The sequence below is a fragment of the Arvicola amphibius genome, chromosome 4 (genome assembly GCF_903992535.2).
Source record: "Arvicola amphibius chromosome 4, mArvAmp1.2, whole genome shotgun sequence".
NCBI lineage: Eukaryota > Metazoa > Chordata > Mammalia > Rodentia > Cricetidae > Arvicola > Arvicola amphibius.
In genome coordinates this window covers 3,630,991-3,647,719 of record NC_052050.1, presented here as the reverse complement: position 1 = coordinate 3,647,719, position 16,729 = coordinate 3,630,991, and the positions used below count along the sequence as shown (strand labels likewise).

The 16,729-nt window shown below is 49.2% G+C and overlaps 1 protein-coding gene across 1 annotated transcript in view; it reads right to left on the bottom strand.

Moving 5' to 3' along the window:
* Positions 1-9,061: 9,061 nt before the first annotated feature.
* The window catches only part of Usp36 (ubiquitin specific peptidase 36), a 30,331-nt gene continuing 22,663 nt past the window's right edge, over positions 9,062-16,729 (bottom strand). The window contains 7 exon segments of the mRNA XM_038327517.1: positions 9,062-9,825; positions 10,315-10,466; positions 10,816-10,931; positions 11,512-11,613; positions 12,166-12,362; positions 13,434-13,976; positions 16,396-16,526. Coding sequence (XP_038183445.1) covers positions 10,335-10,466; positions 10,816-10,931; positions 11,512-11,613; positions 12,166-12,362; positions 13,434-13,976; positions 16,396-16,526 — 1,221 coding nt within the window. The 3' untranslated portion in view covers positions 9,062-9,825; positions 10,315-10,334.

Here is a 16,729-nt window from a genome sequence, read left to right as displayed (position 1 = left end):
GATATCCTTTTGGTAAAGCATCCTCAGAGAACATCAACAGGGGACAAGCTGAATATGTTTAGATTGCTTTATATACAGAGTGCTGGGAGCCTTCGAAAATACTGAGACAGAGTCAGGGAGATGGCTTAGGGGGTCAAGGTGCCTGCTGCCATTCTGCCAACCTGAGTTCTGTCTCAGGGGCCCCAGAGGATGGAAGGAAAGAATCAGTTCCCACAAGTTGTCCTCTGACCTCCACAGGAACACTGTGGTAACCACTCTGAAATAAATAAAAGCTTTAGTGTTTGCTTTTTGTTATTTTTGTTTGGCAGAGAAGAGAGTTGGAGACATGGCTTAGCTGCTAAGAGCACTTGCTGCTCTTACAGAGGACCTGGTTCAGTTCCCAGCACCTACATCAGACAGACCACACTCTAGAGTCAAGGGATCTGATACCCTCCTTTGGCCTCCTCTGACACCTGTATGCACATGGTGCACAGACATACACTCAGAGACACACACATGCACATTAAATAAATACGTATTTTTAAAGAGTAAGAGCATTAAATGGTTTTACTGTGCTGATATTTTTTGAAAAAAAAAAAAGACAGATTTCTGTGTTTACAGATACAAGATGATTTCTAAGCTGCAGGAAGTGGGGAAAAATAAAAACAGAATAGCATACAAACATTTATCATATACATACAAAATAAAATAAATAAAAGTTAAAAAAACACACATGCAAGTAACATACATTTGCCTCATACATCCAGTCAGTCCATATGCAGAGTTTCTGGGAAGCCCTGTGCTCTGAGTTCCCTAACAGAGCCTTTCTACATGGTCTTGGCTTGAGTTGTGTCCCATAATAGATGTGTTGATGCTCCAACCCCCGCTGCCTGCGAAAACAACTACATCTGGGGACTACGTCCTTGCGGTGTGATTAAGAGGATGTTAGAGTAGACGGTGGGATATCTAAGATGGCGATCTGGACGCAGAAGCAGCCAAGAGATGCCATGTGAAGAGGCACGGGCTGGCGTCACACCAGTCCAAGATCACCTGGAACAATAATTGAAAGGCAAGAAGGATCCTCGCTCAGCACCTCTGGAGGGAACACAGACCCACAGGCCCACACCTGCTCTCCAGAACCTGAAATACATTCCTATTGTTTTAAACCAACCAGTTTTAGACACGTTCCCCATATGTTTCTGTGGTTTTACGACTTATTTGGGGGCTGGAAGGATGGATCAGTGGTTAAGAGCATTTGCTGCTCTTCCATCCAGAAGAACCAAGTTCAGTTCCCAGGACTCACATCGGGCTGCTCAGAACTGCCTGTAACTCTAAATCCAGGAAATCTGACACAGGTTCCTGCACACTCGTGGTACACATAAACTCATGCAGGTAAACACATATGTGAATAAACAAATATTTTAAATGTTTATTTTTATTCTTAATTATGTATATGCAGAGATGGGTGCGCATAAACGCAGGTGCCAGTGGAGGCCAGACAAGAAAGCCAGATGGCTATGTTCACACAAGTATGACCATCACGGGCTACTGGGCAGTGGCCCAAAAAGGACTGACGCAGTTCTGGGAGAAGGATGACAAAGCCTGAGAAATCTTCAAGACACCTGCTTCATGATCCAGTGAGCAAATGCCATACCTGTCCCTGTCCGGAGTCCTCCATGCTCCCCAAGGAAGGAAGCAAACGAACCGAGGCAGAGCAAGCTGTCCCAGGGGCCAGCCTTGGGTCTCTCCCACTAGGTGGAATGTGTGGCATGCCTTTGATTCTGAACTGGAGGCCTTAGGGCTCAGGCAGGAGCCATCATGGCCTGCACTTGCCAGCTCTGGGCTTTGGAGAGCCTGGAGGCCGTGGGAGAAGAGGGTGCTTATGCCGGAAAAGGCTGCACAGGCTCAGATGGGGCACTGTCTTGCTCTGAAAATCCCCAGATTTTGTTTTGCTAAAGCGCGCAGTTTCTTCCATGTGTGAATGGCACTTAAAACGTGTTTGTAATGGAACTTGATTGTATCCAGCTGTCACCAACTGTTCCTGTGCCACCCAGAAGGCAGCTGGCCACGGGCCACATTGGGGCGTTCACTTCCAAAAGAGGAATTACTGCTCTGGTTCCAGCTCGACTTCACCAAAATGTTTCCAAGCAAGAAAAAGGCAAAGGGGGTGGGGTGGGGTCCTCGGAAGGCACAGGAAAGCCAAGTGTTGGTGCTGGGGGGAGGGGCTGCCTGCTTTCTGAGCCTTCTAGAGCATGGTCATAGTCTTGCTTCTTCCACAAGCTTGTCCAGTTCGCCCATTCAACAAATCCTACCAGGTAGCTGGACCCTGGCTGAAGACAATGGGAACGATTTAACTGTAACAGCGTACGACAGAAATGTCAGAAGAGTACGTCAAGGTGTGGGGGAAATACACTTAACGGGGTCACTTCTAACATCACAAGAACAGAAGGCTCACATGCGGGGTGGGCCAGCTCTGAGCTCCATCTCTGGCACCCATACGGTAGAAGAGAACGGACTCCCACGCTCGATCTTCTAACCGTAGTATGTGCCCACACCCCATAAAATAAATATAATCCAAAAATAAAAACCAAACCATCTAAGATATATCTTAAGAATGTCCACTCTTAGTATGAGGTGATGACGATTTAGATTCATTTGACAATACAGCCATGAGAGGCTGGAGAGATGGCTCAGCAGCTAAGAGCCTTGGCTACTCTTGTAGAGGACCTGGGTTTAATCCCCAACACCCATTACCGAAGCTCAAAACTGCCTGTAACTTCAGTTCCAGGGATCTGATAACCCTCTTCTGGCCTCTGAGTTCCAAGCTAGCCAGGGTACACAGTAAGACCCTGTCTCAAATAAATAAACAAAACAAAAAGTATAGTTAAGAAAATCTTGCTGAGAGTAAAATCCCACACAGTTCGCAGGTATTTGCTATGTACATTAGACGCTGTTAGAAGATACCCAATCACAGCCAGAAGCTACTCTGATTCCGATGCTTCTGTTGGCACCGGGGACCGTCCTAAATGAAGGAGAAAAGCATTGAAAACAAGTAGGACCAGACCCAGGGTGACAAAGATACCCCAGTCATAATGGTGTGGCTACACCCCTGCACCTTAGAGTAGAACACAGTGACATCATTGCCAATGCTGACCCGTGTAAGACCCCATCACACCCTGATCTAGATTCCTGTCCTTCTGATAGCAATTCATGATTGGCAACCTCAGTCCAGCTGGGCTATAGTGGCACACGCCTTTAATCCCAGCTCGTGGGAGGCAGAGGCAGGCAGAGGATCTCTGAGCCCGAGGCTAGCCTGGTTAAAGGGTGAGTTACAGGACTATATATATAGACAAACTCTGTCTCGAAAAACTAAAAGGAAAAGAATGAAAAGGAAATCTCAGTCCAACCCGACCTCAACCTTGGCAGAGCTGGAACCAGGCGAAAGGAGGTGTCCTTGAGGAAGCACTGGGCCTAAGCAACTGCCTCCGGTTGGTCAATGGGGAGGAGCCAGTGTCTGACCTAAGGCACCTGGTAGAGGCACCTTCCAGACAGGAGCTCCAAGGTCACTGGGACCTCACAGATGCCCTGGCTGAGAGCAAGGGGACATCATCTGACCGTACCCTCTCACAGGCAGCTTGTCCATCCCACCATTCAGGCAGGGTTTCCTGCTTTAGGAGACAGTGAGATTGGAGAACCAGAGGGGAGACCGAGTCCTGGGGAAGGGACAGTGTCCCAGGCTTCATCAGGCATTTCAAGACAGCGGGCAGTTAGATCAGGTGTTTAAGACAGATGTGTGCGTGTATACAGGTGCATAGAGGGGAGGAGCTCCAGGCTGAAGTCAGGGACTCTAACCAACTACAGGAGTAAGCACAGATCAAAGAGGTGGACCACAACCTGCAGCAGGGTGATCCCAAAGAGTCACTGAGCTGTGAGAAATCCACACTTGAGCACCCGCTGGCTCACCCTGAATGGGGGATGAGAGGAATTGGGGAGGGCGATGACAGGGGATCCTGAGAGGCCTGGGGCAAACACACATCACCTATGGGAACCGAAGTGGGGCACGAATGGAGGGATGAGGGCAGTGGAAAGGGAGAGCAGAGAACAAGAAGCTGACACATACTGGAACGTCAAGGAAGCTGGGTGAAGGCAAAGAATGGCAGCGCTCAAGACGGGACTTGTGGGCATGGTGGAGAGCGTGAGGCACAGGAGGCAGACAGGGTATGAAGGCAGTAAGGTCCACCCCAGGATGAAAAACAAAGTGGAGGGCCCAGCGCAGCCGAAGGTACCTCTTCCTGAGGCTGCAGGCCACAGAGGATGGAGGGCAGCGGTGTCTATAGCTTCACTTCATGCATGCAATGGTTAGTATTGCCAGCTTGACAGGGTCTGGAAATCACCTAGGAGACACATCTCTGGGCAGCCCAGTGATGAAGTTTCCAGTCTGGGTTTACTGAGATAAAATGATTCACTCTAACTGGGGGTGGTGGCACCATTCTGCAGGCTGAGGACGTGGTGGCACCATTCTGTAGGCTGAGGACGTGGTGGCTCCATTCTGTAGGCTGAGGACGAGTTGAGCACCAGCATCCATCTGCTTCCTGAGAGCAGACACAGCGTGACAGCTGCCTCAGGCTCCTGACACCACGACCACACCAGCAGGGAGGGCTGTAGCTTGGTGGTCCAGAATAAACCTTCCTTTCACAAGTTACTTCTTGTTGGAGGAGCCCGCCTGTTGGTTCCTGGCTGATCAGCCCCAAAATAATCACACAGAAGCCATATTATTTGCAATACTGTTTGGCCAGTAGTTTAAGCATATTTTTGGCTAACTCACACCCTAAACTAACCCATCTCTATTTATCTGTGTATCGCCATATGGCTGTGGCTTACCGGGTAAAGTTCTGTCCAGTGGCTATCTACGGTGGTGGTAGGGGGGCAGTGCTACATGGCTTCTTCCTGACTCAGCCTCCTTTCTCCCAGCATTCAGTTTAATTCCTCCCTCCCCCCCCCCCGCCTATCTAAGTTCTGCCCTATCAACAGGCCAAGGCAGTTTCTTTATTCACAGATGGTATTCACAGCACAGAGGGGAATCCCACATCGACTTCTGTTGGTGCTTTGCCACAAGAAAAGTAAGCATTTAGCTCTGGGCTCCCAGTCTTCTTGGCCTCCCACAGGCCTGGTCATCCTTACTGTGTCCTCTGTACTCCACCCCTTTCCAGGTGCAGAAGTTGTCAGCTCAGGTGTCTCAGAGGCCAGTCAAACCAGGTTAGCCAGTATCACCTGCCTAGGTCACCTTTATCACTGCCTGAAGTTATCCCAGGAACCCAGCTGACCCCATGTCACACTGCGCCTCCTTCAGGCACTTCTGGTAGACCCGGCCACACCTTCCTCCATCCTTATGGTCTTTTTCCAAAAGGACTCATCCTACATTGAAACCATCAACCACAAGTCATCGGCTTGCCTTCACATTCATGCTAGAGCCAGCCAGGCTTTGGCAAAGTGGCAATAAGAGGGTGATCTTAGTACCCTTGTCAGCACTGTGCCCCAGAAGTGTCAGCCTGGCTATTGAGAAGTCACTGCACGCTTCTCTGGTTTGTGGCCAGCAGGGACCTCACTCTTTTCACCCATGCCTGCTTTTCTGTTCTCATATTGTCTGGATAAACAGCTGAGAACACCATGCCAAAGACCAAATCCCTGTGTCTATTAGACCAGAAACTTCCAGGTCTGAGTCAGAAGGTTGGCTTTCCTAATTGGAACCCTCCTGCTCACAGGCAACTTTGGAGGGAACTGCCTGATCCCAACTTTCAGGACATATGCTCTGCTGAGCAAAACCAGTGGGGTTGGGGCCGGGCTGTGGTGGCGCACGCCTTTAATCCCAGCACTCGGGAGGCAGAGGCAGGCGGATCTCTGAGTTCGAGGCCAGCCTGGTCTACAAGAGCTAGCTCCAGGACAGGCTCTAGAAACTACAGGGAAACCCTGTCTCGAAAAACCAAAAAAAAAAAAAAAAAAAAAAAAAAAAAGTGGGGTTGGGATGGCCATTGAGGGACCAGCAATTTCCATAGACACCTAATAAAGTCCTGTGTCAATGGAAGAAACCCAGTCCACACAAAACACAAGTGTCTTCTCATCACACCTCCAACCTGTGGCTGGGAAAGCTGCTGGGACACCATGCCACTAGATCAGAAGGGACTATGCTGATTTGAGTATTATGGTATTGCGCAACATTATCCTTGGAACGTAACAGCCACTGTCAGAGCTGGGGTAACTTTCAAAAGACCCTCAGAATTGGGCAGTTGACAGCTGATATTCCTGCTAGATGGGCCGAGGAGCATCACCGACTCTCATCTGTCTCAGCCATGGCAGAGGCAATTCATTTGTATTTTTAATAAAGCTTGCCTGAAGTGCAGAAAGTAAAACAGCCACACCGGCCAGCCTTATAGACCAGGTCGCAGTAACACACACCTTAATCCCAGAACTGGAGAGGATTGTAAACTGGGAGACAGCTCTCAGTCTCACTCTGAGATTCCTGGAGGCAGGATCACCATTTTGGTCTCAGGTCAAGATTAAGAGCCAGTGGCTGGCTGTTTTGCTTTTCAGATCTTCAGGCTGAGCCCCAATTTCTGTTTTTATTAATCGTGCTTCAAGTCATCCCTTCAGCTCCTCCCAGACACCTGTAGGTAATTTTGCGTAACTGTATGTAAATGGAGACTGCATGTCCGTTTCCTGGCTGTCCAGGCCTGAATAGTCTCACAAAAACCTTATTAATTACAACACTGTTTGGCCTATTAGCTCAGGCTTATTGACTTTTACATTTTAAGTTAACCCATTTCTATTAATCTATATATCATCACGAGGTTGTGGCCTACTGGTAAGGCTCAGGCGTCTATTTCCTTCAGCAGCTACATGGCATCTCTCTGACCCCCACGTACTCTCTTTCTCTCTCTTCCAGCCTGGCTATATTCTGTCTGCTATAGGCCAAAGCAGCTTTATTCATTAACCAATAAGAGCAACACATCTACAGGACAGCCCACATCGATTGTGCATGAACCTGTAGTCTCAGGACTTGCTAGAGTATATGCCCTGTGCAGGGTTAGCAGAGGAGTGGGAAGTCACCATCCATGCCTGGGTGTGGTTCCCTTCTAGTCAGTCAGATTCTGTAGGCAAACCCAATAACCTTTCTGGTCCCCAGAGCTGGGCTCCAGTGAAGTCTGTCTACAGTTTGTCACTGACACCCTATGAGGTGGTGGACATTTGTTTATGTCTCCCCAGAAAGTGTCCAACACAACAGATGGTGACAACATTCTACACCTGAAAACACACCTAGGGGAAACAACACTTCTCTGGGTTTCCTTTCTATGGTCTTCTTTAAAAACCACCCCCAACATTTACAGAACCAGAAGTTGCCTTTTTTATTTTCTTTTATGGATTTTTGAGACAGGGTTTTTCTGTATAACAGCTCCGGCTGTTCTGGAACTCACTCTGGAGACCAGGCCGGCCTTGCTGGTATCAAAGGAGTGTGCCGCCACTGTCCATCCAACTTCATTCTTAAATTTAAACAAATACAATTATGGGATAAACTTAGATACATTTCTTTAAATCTTTTATTTAAAACCATTTTTTCCCTCAGAAGGGGATCCCAGTACATTGTCCAAGATGGGCCGTAACTCCTAGGTTCAGACGACGATCCGCTCTGACCCCAGCTGTGGATCCCACCTGAGAGTGCAGCACGAAAACACAGCTACCGGACCTGGAGAGGCAGCCCGGCCATTGCTGGGGTGAGCTTTTTTAAAAAATAAAAAGGCAGACACGGAGAGAACTCACAAAAATGCATTACTTTATTGCACCAAGATCTTGGCAAAATCTGGGAGCTCTTGAGAGAGAGAGAGAGTGGAGAGTATGGGGATCCCTGTACACACAGATGCAGCCACACAAGGATGTAGGATAAGAACAGCCCCCCAAACAGGCGGACAGAAAAACAAAAACAGAAACAGGGAGACAGCCCTCTGCACATGGGCCCAAACCACATCTACTGCCAAACACAAAGTTCAAGCTGATATGATTTGATCCAACAAAATGGCTACTTTTAGAAAAGCCTCAGTTACTTATGTCAGGATATGTCACCTAGAACTCTTGATGATTTTTCCAGGACCACTGTGTCCCTAGCCTGTTTCTAATGGCTTCTAAGGAAGGAAAGGACTTGCCTTCACTGACGGTAACATATGCTGCCAGAGGTCAGGATGTCAGTTGGGGGATCATGACTATCCAAGAGGCAGTGGGTTACACTCCCCTGGAAGAGATTTTACAACGGATAATCTAGCAGACAAAGGAAGGAACCAATGTAGAGGAAAACACAGGAGACGGATCAATTCTGTGCTGGCAGCTTCTACAACACTCAACTAGAGAATGCCATAGGAAAAAACAAATGTGGCCTAGAAGCAACTGATACAGGAACAAATGATAATACCGCAAGTGAAATGACAATCTCTGCCCATGAAGGTGCCTGCCTCCCTCCAAGACAACGCATGGAGTCCTCACCCTTCCTGGACACGGTGTCCAGAACCTGGCCCACACTTAAGACTGATTACATTCAGCTGGAAGACTATGCCAGCAGACCCACCATGGAACTGCTGCTCTCTCCCTTAATTTCCAAAGGGAGGGACACAGGAGGGAAATACCCACATGGAAACAAGACCTTACCTCCTCACACGGAGAACACAGCTTTTTCCACATCGAAGGCCGATTGGGCAGCTGGATAAAACGTTACACGTAGAATTGACAAGGCAGCCCCCACCCCTCCCAGGAGGCCCAGACTGAGGCCAGTCCAGAGCAGCCTAGGACGTCAGGAAAGAGACGTGCCCCATGAGCAAGAACCTTCTGGAAACTCCCATCTCCTGGGTGCTCTCTTCCCCTGGAAATATGGCCCTCACTAGGGAGTCTTGTTAAACCAAAGTCTGCAGGGACAGCTTAAGCAAGACAGAAAAGGACTCTTTTTAAGTCATACAATCTTCTCAATTTCAAAGCACTCACAAAATTGAGCAAATGAAGCCAGTATTTGCATATCAGGGAACATATTACTACAGGAAGCCACAGGCCTGTTCAAAAATAAATGCTTTATCATAAGTAGTAAAATAACGGATAATTCATCTCTAAAGACCACCACCTTGACAGAGACCCGTAGGTTAGTGCAGATGCAGGAGAAGCTCGTCAAAGTCACCTCGGCAGGGATAGCAGCCTTAGAAGCGGAGGCGCTGGCACGTATTTCAAGGCTCTCCTATGCCTAGAAGCTGCTGATTTCTAGAAGGTATGGAGGCCTTTCGAGGAGATGCACTTGGGGGTGGGGGGCAGAGCAGTCACCAGGGGTTCTGCAGCTGACAGTCAGTCATACAGAGGCCCTTTGAGGATAGGGCCACAATACAGCTCCAGCAGAGTAAAGGAGGGCTCACCAGAAGAGACACTAACATGCCACCATCCTGAGTGAAGGACATGCTGGGAGATGCTGGCCCCAGTCTTGTCTCTGACAACCCCAGACCAGGAACAGAGGGGTTTCCTACCTAGACCCCAGGGTCTATAAGGATGCTCAGCCTTTGCAGATGTCTCCTGGGTTACTGTCGGCATGACACCACAGGCAAGTCTTTCTCTTGCGAAGTTCGTTATGAATGCGACCAGAGGCCTTGAGCTGAAGCCCCAGGGCTTCTATGTTAGATCATCTGTGAACAGTGGCACCAGGAGCCTCCACCATGGCAGGCTCACAGTGCAGTGGAGTCTGCACAAGGCCCCTCCTCAGAACCAAGTGGACAGTTCCCAGGATGTGATGTGACAGCTTTGGGATGAAGTGGCACAGGTGCACTGGTCTTCCTGGTGAGAAGAGAGACCATGACAATTCTATGACATCCCTGGGTCCTTCAAAAGACAGTCAGCCACATCTACAAATAGACACAAGACACGCACACCACAAACTCATGCACCAGACATGCAAGACATTTACCAAACACACTACACACATCTATCATATGCACCAGGCAGACACACTACACACATACCAAATGGTCACAGACACCATACATACCACAGGTCACACATGCCATGTACATACCAGACATACATACCATAGACACACATATATATTTAATACCATACACACATCACAGACACATAGTACACACACCCCACAGATAAACACATACACAACAGACCATACACCAGAGACTACACATGCTACATACACACCAGACACAATCAGCTACAAGAGACAGATGTACAAAACAGAAGCACACACTAACATGCACACCAAATGATTACATACAGAGCACCATGCACAGCAGACAGGCACACACCCAAGCTGACCTCTAACAAGCACAGCGAGCTCAGCGGCGATAGCTGAGACTGGCGACCTTAGCAGGGTGAGTCACAGACCAAAAGTTCCGTCTGCTCTGGAGCTTCTGGAAGGCATTGAAGTTTCTCTTCTTTTCTCTCTTGAACTTTTTAATTTTCTTTTCCTACATTAAGAATCAGTGTCACACAGTTCCCAGAGAGGGCTCCTCCAAGCCTCAGAGGCTTCTTGCTGCATACATGGCATATGCTTCCTAGACACACGTGCAGCTACCGCACATGGATGGCCTCTGAGGGAGGCTCCTGCCACCCTCGTCTTCCTGAGGATGAGACAGAAGGAAGAGACCCACACCTGCCCAGGGTACTGGATGCACGGAGAAACAGTTCAGCGGGAGGAAACCCAGCCTCGCCCAGCTGCTCTGTGCACACACAACTGCACCAGAACTGCTCTCAATGCTCACATTGAACCGTGCCCACCCGCAGCCCCAAGCCTATGGTCATAGTCGCACACCATACCTTTCCTCGATCAAACTCCTCATCCCAGTCATCAAGCACGGTCTGGGTCCGGGCCAACCTGCTGTCTTTGATGGCATCCTGACTGACTGCTGAAGGCTCACCATCCCAGGTCAAAACTGTATATAAGACACATCCTGTCAGCATCCATGGGTCTCAGTCACCCTGCAGACTCTCCTCAGGACTCATTTACCACCAAGGCCCATCTGTTCTAACTACTGTAGGGTTCTGACTGCCTCTCAACAGAAGAAACACGGAAGGGGAGGTGGGTGTGATCGATGTGAGCTCCAATTTCAACTGCAAACTTCTCTCTAACCTGCGCTCTCACTTCAGAAAAAGGGTTCATGCTCCAAGTCTGCTTTGTAAAACAAGGCCAAAGTCAGTACTGCCAACACGAGGGCCGGAGGGGCTTCATCCCTTCACTCTTCTGAACTGGGGACTGGGATATTCTGCTCAGGTGGCCCAGGATTTATGCTCCCCACTTTGCCCTGCTCTTGGGTCTCAGATCTTTCGGATCCAGGGACAGAATCTGCCTTTTTGCCACAGCAGAGGTCGTGTTAAAGCATATTCAACAACTGTTGAAGTTTTATAAACCTGAGCAGTGTGGTTTCCACATCTCATAGCACACCAAGACCCACCCTACTCCCTCCTACAACCCAAATCGGTCAGTCCCTAGGAAGCCCTGCCTCAGACCCATACCTTTTTTCCCATAAGCCTTATCAGATGAGTCCTGGAGCAACGCCTGGACCACATCGGGTTCTTGATCTCTGTTCCAGCCAACAAGAGGCGCTTGTCCCAGTCCTGTAATCAGAGGCCATACTAAAACAAGAACACTGAAGAAACAACCACACATCCTTGTGATGGCACCAACAGATAACTTCCTAGTGATAATCCTATCTCACTGTCCAAGTCCATTTATGAGAAAACAACAAAAAGCCAGCACTGAGATCTGTCCTCAGCTGACAGAACCACCTCCAAGTGCAATCTAAAGGGCTTGCTGGAGGTAGGACCTTCAACTGTCCCACAAGACCATGCCCTCCCCAGGAGGAGTAGGTCGACAGTCACCCTTTGGCTCTCTCTGGCTTCCTGACCGTCAGTGAGCAGCTGCCACAGTGATGAGCTGCACCACAGGCCCAGAACTACAAGATGCATGGAACCTAGACTAGAGCTCTGCTGCCTGCTCCCTCCCGAGCTCTTGGATTATATGCTCATGCTATGCTAGCCATGCCTTTTCTCTGAAATGACTGAGGGATTAGCTGCTGACAGAAAGATGGCATGTGGTGAGAGCTCCCAGTTGCCTGCAATGAGGAATAGTGAGAGGCCACCATTGTGGCTATCAGCAGCAGTCCTTACCCAGGCGGTCACTACAAAGATGGCCATTCACGCTCAACTCAGGGACTGGGGTGACATTGGGCCTCGGGTTCCTCTGGCCTTCTGGGTGCTGGCTTTCTTCCTCTTCCTGCTGTGAGGCATGTGTCCTTTTTATCTTCTTCTTCTTCCTCTGCAACTCTGTCCTGGCCTCAGGCCCACAGTGGTCTGCAGGACAGCAGCTGTGGGGAGCCGGAAGAGGGGGACAGTCAGGCCTGCAGGCACACCACAGGCAAGAGTGAAGCTCCCTGATGGCACCAGAGCTCCACCCCATGAGCCTATGAGACAACTCAGCTATTAATGGCACTTGGTATCAAGCCTGCTGACCTGAGTTTGATTCCTATTCCCTCAAGTTGTCCACTACACATGTGCCATGGTGTGTGCAAGCATGCTCACATGCACATACACGTGTAAACAAATAAATATAATGCTTAAAAAAAGTTGTTGAGATGGCTCAGTGGGTAAATGTCCTTGCCATCAAGGCTGACAACTTGAGTTTGATCCCCAGAACCTACAGGTAGAAAGCGAGAATTAACACCTGCAAGCTGTCCTCTGACCTCCAAGTACATGCATGCGCGCACACACACAACACACACACACACACACACATACACACACACAAATTAAAATTAAATCAAATTAATTACAAGGGGAAGGGGGACTTAGAAAGAAACCAAAGCAGGGCTGGAGAGATGGCTTAGAATTTAAGAGCACTGGCTGTTCTTCCACAGGACCAAGGTTCAATTCCCAGCACCCACATGGCACATCATAACCACCTGTAACTCTAGTTCTAGGGGATCTGAAACCCCCATATCAATGCACATAAAATAAACAAACAAACAAAAAACCCGAAAGCTCCACCCCAACATTCCTGAGACCCCTGGCAGTGCCGTGTGGATAGGGGTTTACTCCACACCGAGCTCACTCCACCCTGTGTGAGGCTTGCTGTCCACAGTGACAGTCAGCATGATGCTGAAGATAACACAGTCCTTGCTTTATCCGGGGCACGTACACTGCACCCACAGGATGTTGTTGCAACCTCATCCAAACACACAGCCTGGCCTGGGGCCACATGGCCCTGTAATTCTTGGCCCTTCTTATGCACAATGAATCCATGGCCTGGATGTGGCTATCTTCTTTCAGCCTATGGCATAAACTCACACAGGACACTCTGCACCGCACATCAAGGTCAGCACTGTATTTTTGGCCACACCACCCGGGAAGGCTACGGTACATCCCAGCCATGCTCTTACCCATGCTGTAGGAGACTCTGGGAGAGGACAGCGTCCTGGCTAAGTCTTTCTGATCTCTTCCTCTTCCTCCTTTTCCTGCTGCTCACATGGTGACTGTCCAGGATGTGACTCACTTGATGGTCAGTTACCTGGGGCTGTGTACCCTCTTCCTTCTGGTCCTGAGACTGGCCTTCCTGCTGGGGAGCCATGGCAGCCATATCCTCCAGGTACTTCTTCTTCTTCCTCTTCTTGCGTACTGCTGCAGGTGCTCCCCCGAGGCACTGTGGGAGATGTGTATCTATACCCAGTCTCTGGGGATCTCCATTAGGGGTCTTTTTCCTCTTTCTGGAGGGGCTGTGTGGGGCCTCGCTGGCCTCTGGCAGCTGGTGTAAGTGGGACATGAAGTGCCCGTTGACCTGAGGCAGGGGCATCCAGGCAGAGGAGCGGCAGCTCTGTGGCTCTGATGTCCCTAAGGGCTTGGCGCTACTACTGGACAGTGATGCAGAGTGGGGGTGGATGGAATGCTTCGGGAGGGCAGATGGTCGGGGAGCAGGTGCAACAGCCCTGTAGACAGTGGGTACAGGGAAAGTCACTGTAGAAGACCTGCACAAGTCATTCCTCTGCCAACCCTCACCCCAGCTCCCTTCACATGTTAGGGTTTGAGATGAGATCTCTCTATGTAACTCGGGCTGGCCCAGAACTGGCTACGCAGACTGGGCTGTTCTTGAACTCACAGAGATCTGCTTGCCTCTGCCTCCTGAGTGCCTGGGTTAAAGGTGAGCGCCACCCTATCCAGCTCACCCTGGAATTTTAAAAGGTTATTCTGTCTCTGTGATTCTTAGATACACATGCAAATTCTATAGCTTTTAAAGGCAGGCTAACAAAATTCAATCTATGTAAAATCAAAGTTAGTCCATGTCACAGTTTCTCGTCACAAATGTTGGTTTTTGCTAGGTTGAAAACTGAACAAGAACCTTGGTCGTGCCAAGCAAGCACTGTACCGCTGGGCTACACTCAGAGCACAGATCTGAGCATTGTAGAGTCTACACTTTTTAAATCCAGGCACGGTGGCACATACCTGCAATCATAGTACTTGGGAGGTTGAGGCAAGAAGACCAGACAGTCAAGGGCAGCCTTTACCACTTAGTGAGTTGAAGAACAGCCTGTGCCATTTGACAGCCTGTCTTCAAACAGACTGATAAATGATACAAGTGAGTGACCCAGAACTTAGGGAATAGAGGCTGGAGGGTCGTTAAGTCTTCTCAAGGTCATCCTCCAACACACATCAAATCTGAGTTATGCAAAGGCTACAGCAAGCAAGATCAGCTGGGCAGCCCAACATAAGCCTCAGTCACAGCTCGTGGGAGGCAGAGACAGGTGAGCTCCTGGCCAGCCAGGGCTATGTAAGTGAGACCCTGTCTCAAAACCAAACCCTCGAACCCCCCCCTTCAAACAACAAAAACTAAAAGCAAAACAAAGGAACCAAATCCTCATGTTTCAAATTTTCAACTTAAATGTGTTAAGAGTTAAAATAAACAAAACATCCTGTCCAGGTTGATCTTCCAATCTCCAGAGGCCACAATGGTTCCCTTGGGGACTGAGCATTCCAAAAGCAGCAAAACAAGCTATGCACCATCCACAGTTATGTTCCTTTGGATCTGGGCTGGGGACTGGGAACCTAATTTCATAGAGGCAACTACTGTTAGAGGAATAAAGTAGGGGCTGAGTATGTGAGGCATGCCTGTGTGGGCACCTCAAAGGCTTAGTGGATTCATGGAGGCTGTACTTGTCATAACCCAAGACCAGCTGTGCCACCCAAATTAGTGTCACTCTCAGTGTCTGCTGGAGCTTTAAGAAAACATTTACACTGGGGCTGGAGAGATGGCTCCGCACTTAAAGAGCACTCATTGCTCTTATAGGTCCGGTTTCCAGCACCCAAATGGTAGCTCACATTCACCTGTAACTCCAGCTCCTCTCTTCCGACCTGTGGGCACCAGGCACACATGGTACAGATATACATGCAAGCAAAACATTCATACACTGAAGTCTAAAAAAACAATTAAAACAAAATAGCTCGTTAGCTTGTGCCAAGTGTGGTGGCGCAGCTTGAATCCCAGCACGGAGGAGGCAGAGGCAGGAGAATCTCTGAGTCTGAGGCCAGCCTGGTCTATATAGGAAGACCCCATCTCACACAAAATCATGACAAGGAAGGAACAATTCCCCCCAGTGCCTCAACATTTGGGAACCTTAATATTTAAGAACACGCCAAAAATGTCACGCTAGAGACAGGATGTATGCACACTCAGGGTGGGGGTGGAAGCAGCAACAGATGTCACCCTAACGGCATCTTGGGATTGGAGGAGCCCAGCAGTGACCGAGGATCTCACTCTTGTCCTCTCTTTGTTCCTATCTCCCAGCTGCCCAGGCATTTGGGTCCCTGTGAACCCAGATAACTATATATCTTCATATCACACCACGCAGTACACCTAAGGGACACCAGTACCATGTGTTCCTGCACCACACTGGATTGCAAAAATCATCTACAGATGAGATTAAAGGGCCCTGAAGAATCCTAAAGCACTTAAGGTCTCCCTGTCCAGGCCTGGCATGCTGCTGGCAGCCTGGATGCTTTACAGAGCTAAGGAATGGAAGCACTGTCAGAGACCAAGTCATGACCCTGGCAGGAAAGATGTCCCTGCAGGGGTTCACAAGCCTCTGGACTCACACAAGGTCTAACTTCTTGAGGAGGTACAGGTCAACATAGTGCCCAGCACTCCAGGTTACAACGTGCTGTGGCAGGCAGGTGAAAACTCAAGACTTGGAACTATGAAGACGATCAACTCTGATCAACTGAGGTTCTTTTACCAGACAGGGATGGTAAGAGGGGCCTCTGTCCTCGATGACCCATGGCGCTTCATTAGCCAAGTACACGTAACCACAGGAAGGAAGGAGTCGGCACCCCGGGGCCTGTGCCCAAGCTCACCTGGTTTTACTGACAGGCCCAGAGGAGGCAACGACGGGGTGGGTGGCTTTCATGGGGTAGGTGAGGTCGGAGAATGCTGAGGGGGGAGGTGAACGGATGTCATTGCCGGTCGCCCTCCGCAGGGTGCTGGCCTGCAGTTATTGACATAAATAAAAACTTGGTGGTCTAAAAAAGGTTTCCGTGAGTGAAGAGGGAAAATAAAATTGAAAAATAAATAAAAATAAAATAAAAAAGCCCAGAAAGATGAATAAAAGGACAGAAGGAAAAAAAAGGGGTAGGTGGAGAAAGGGGATGGCAGAAGAAGAACCAGAGAGTGTTGTTGGTTAGAAATAAA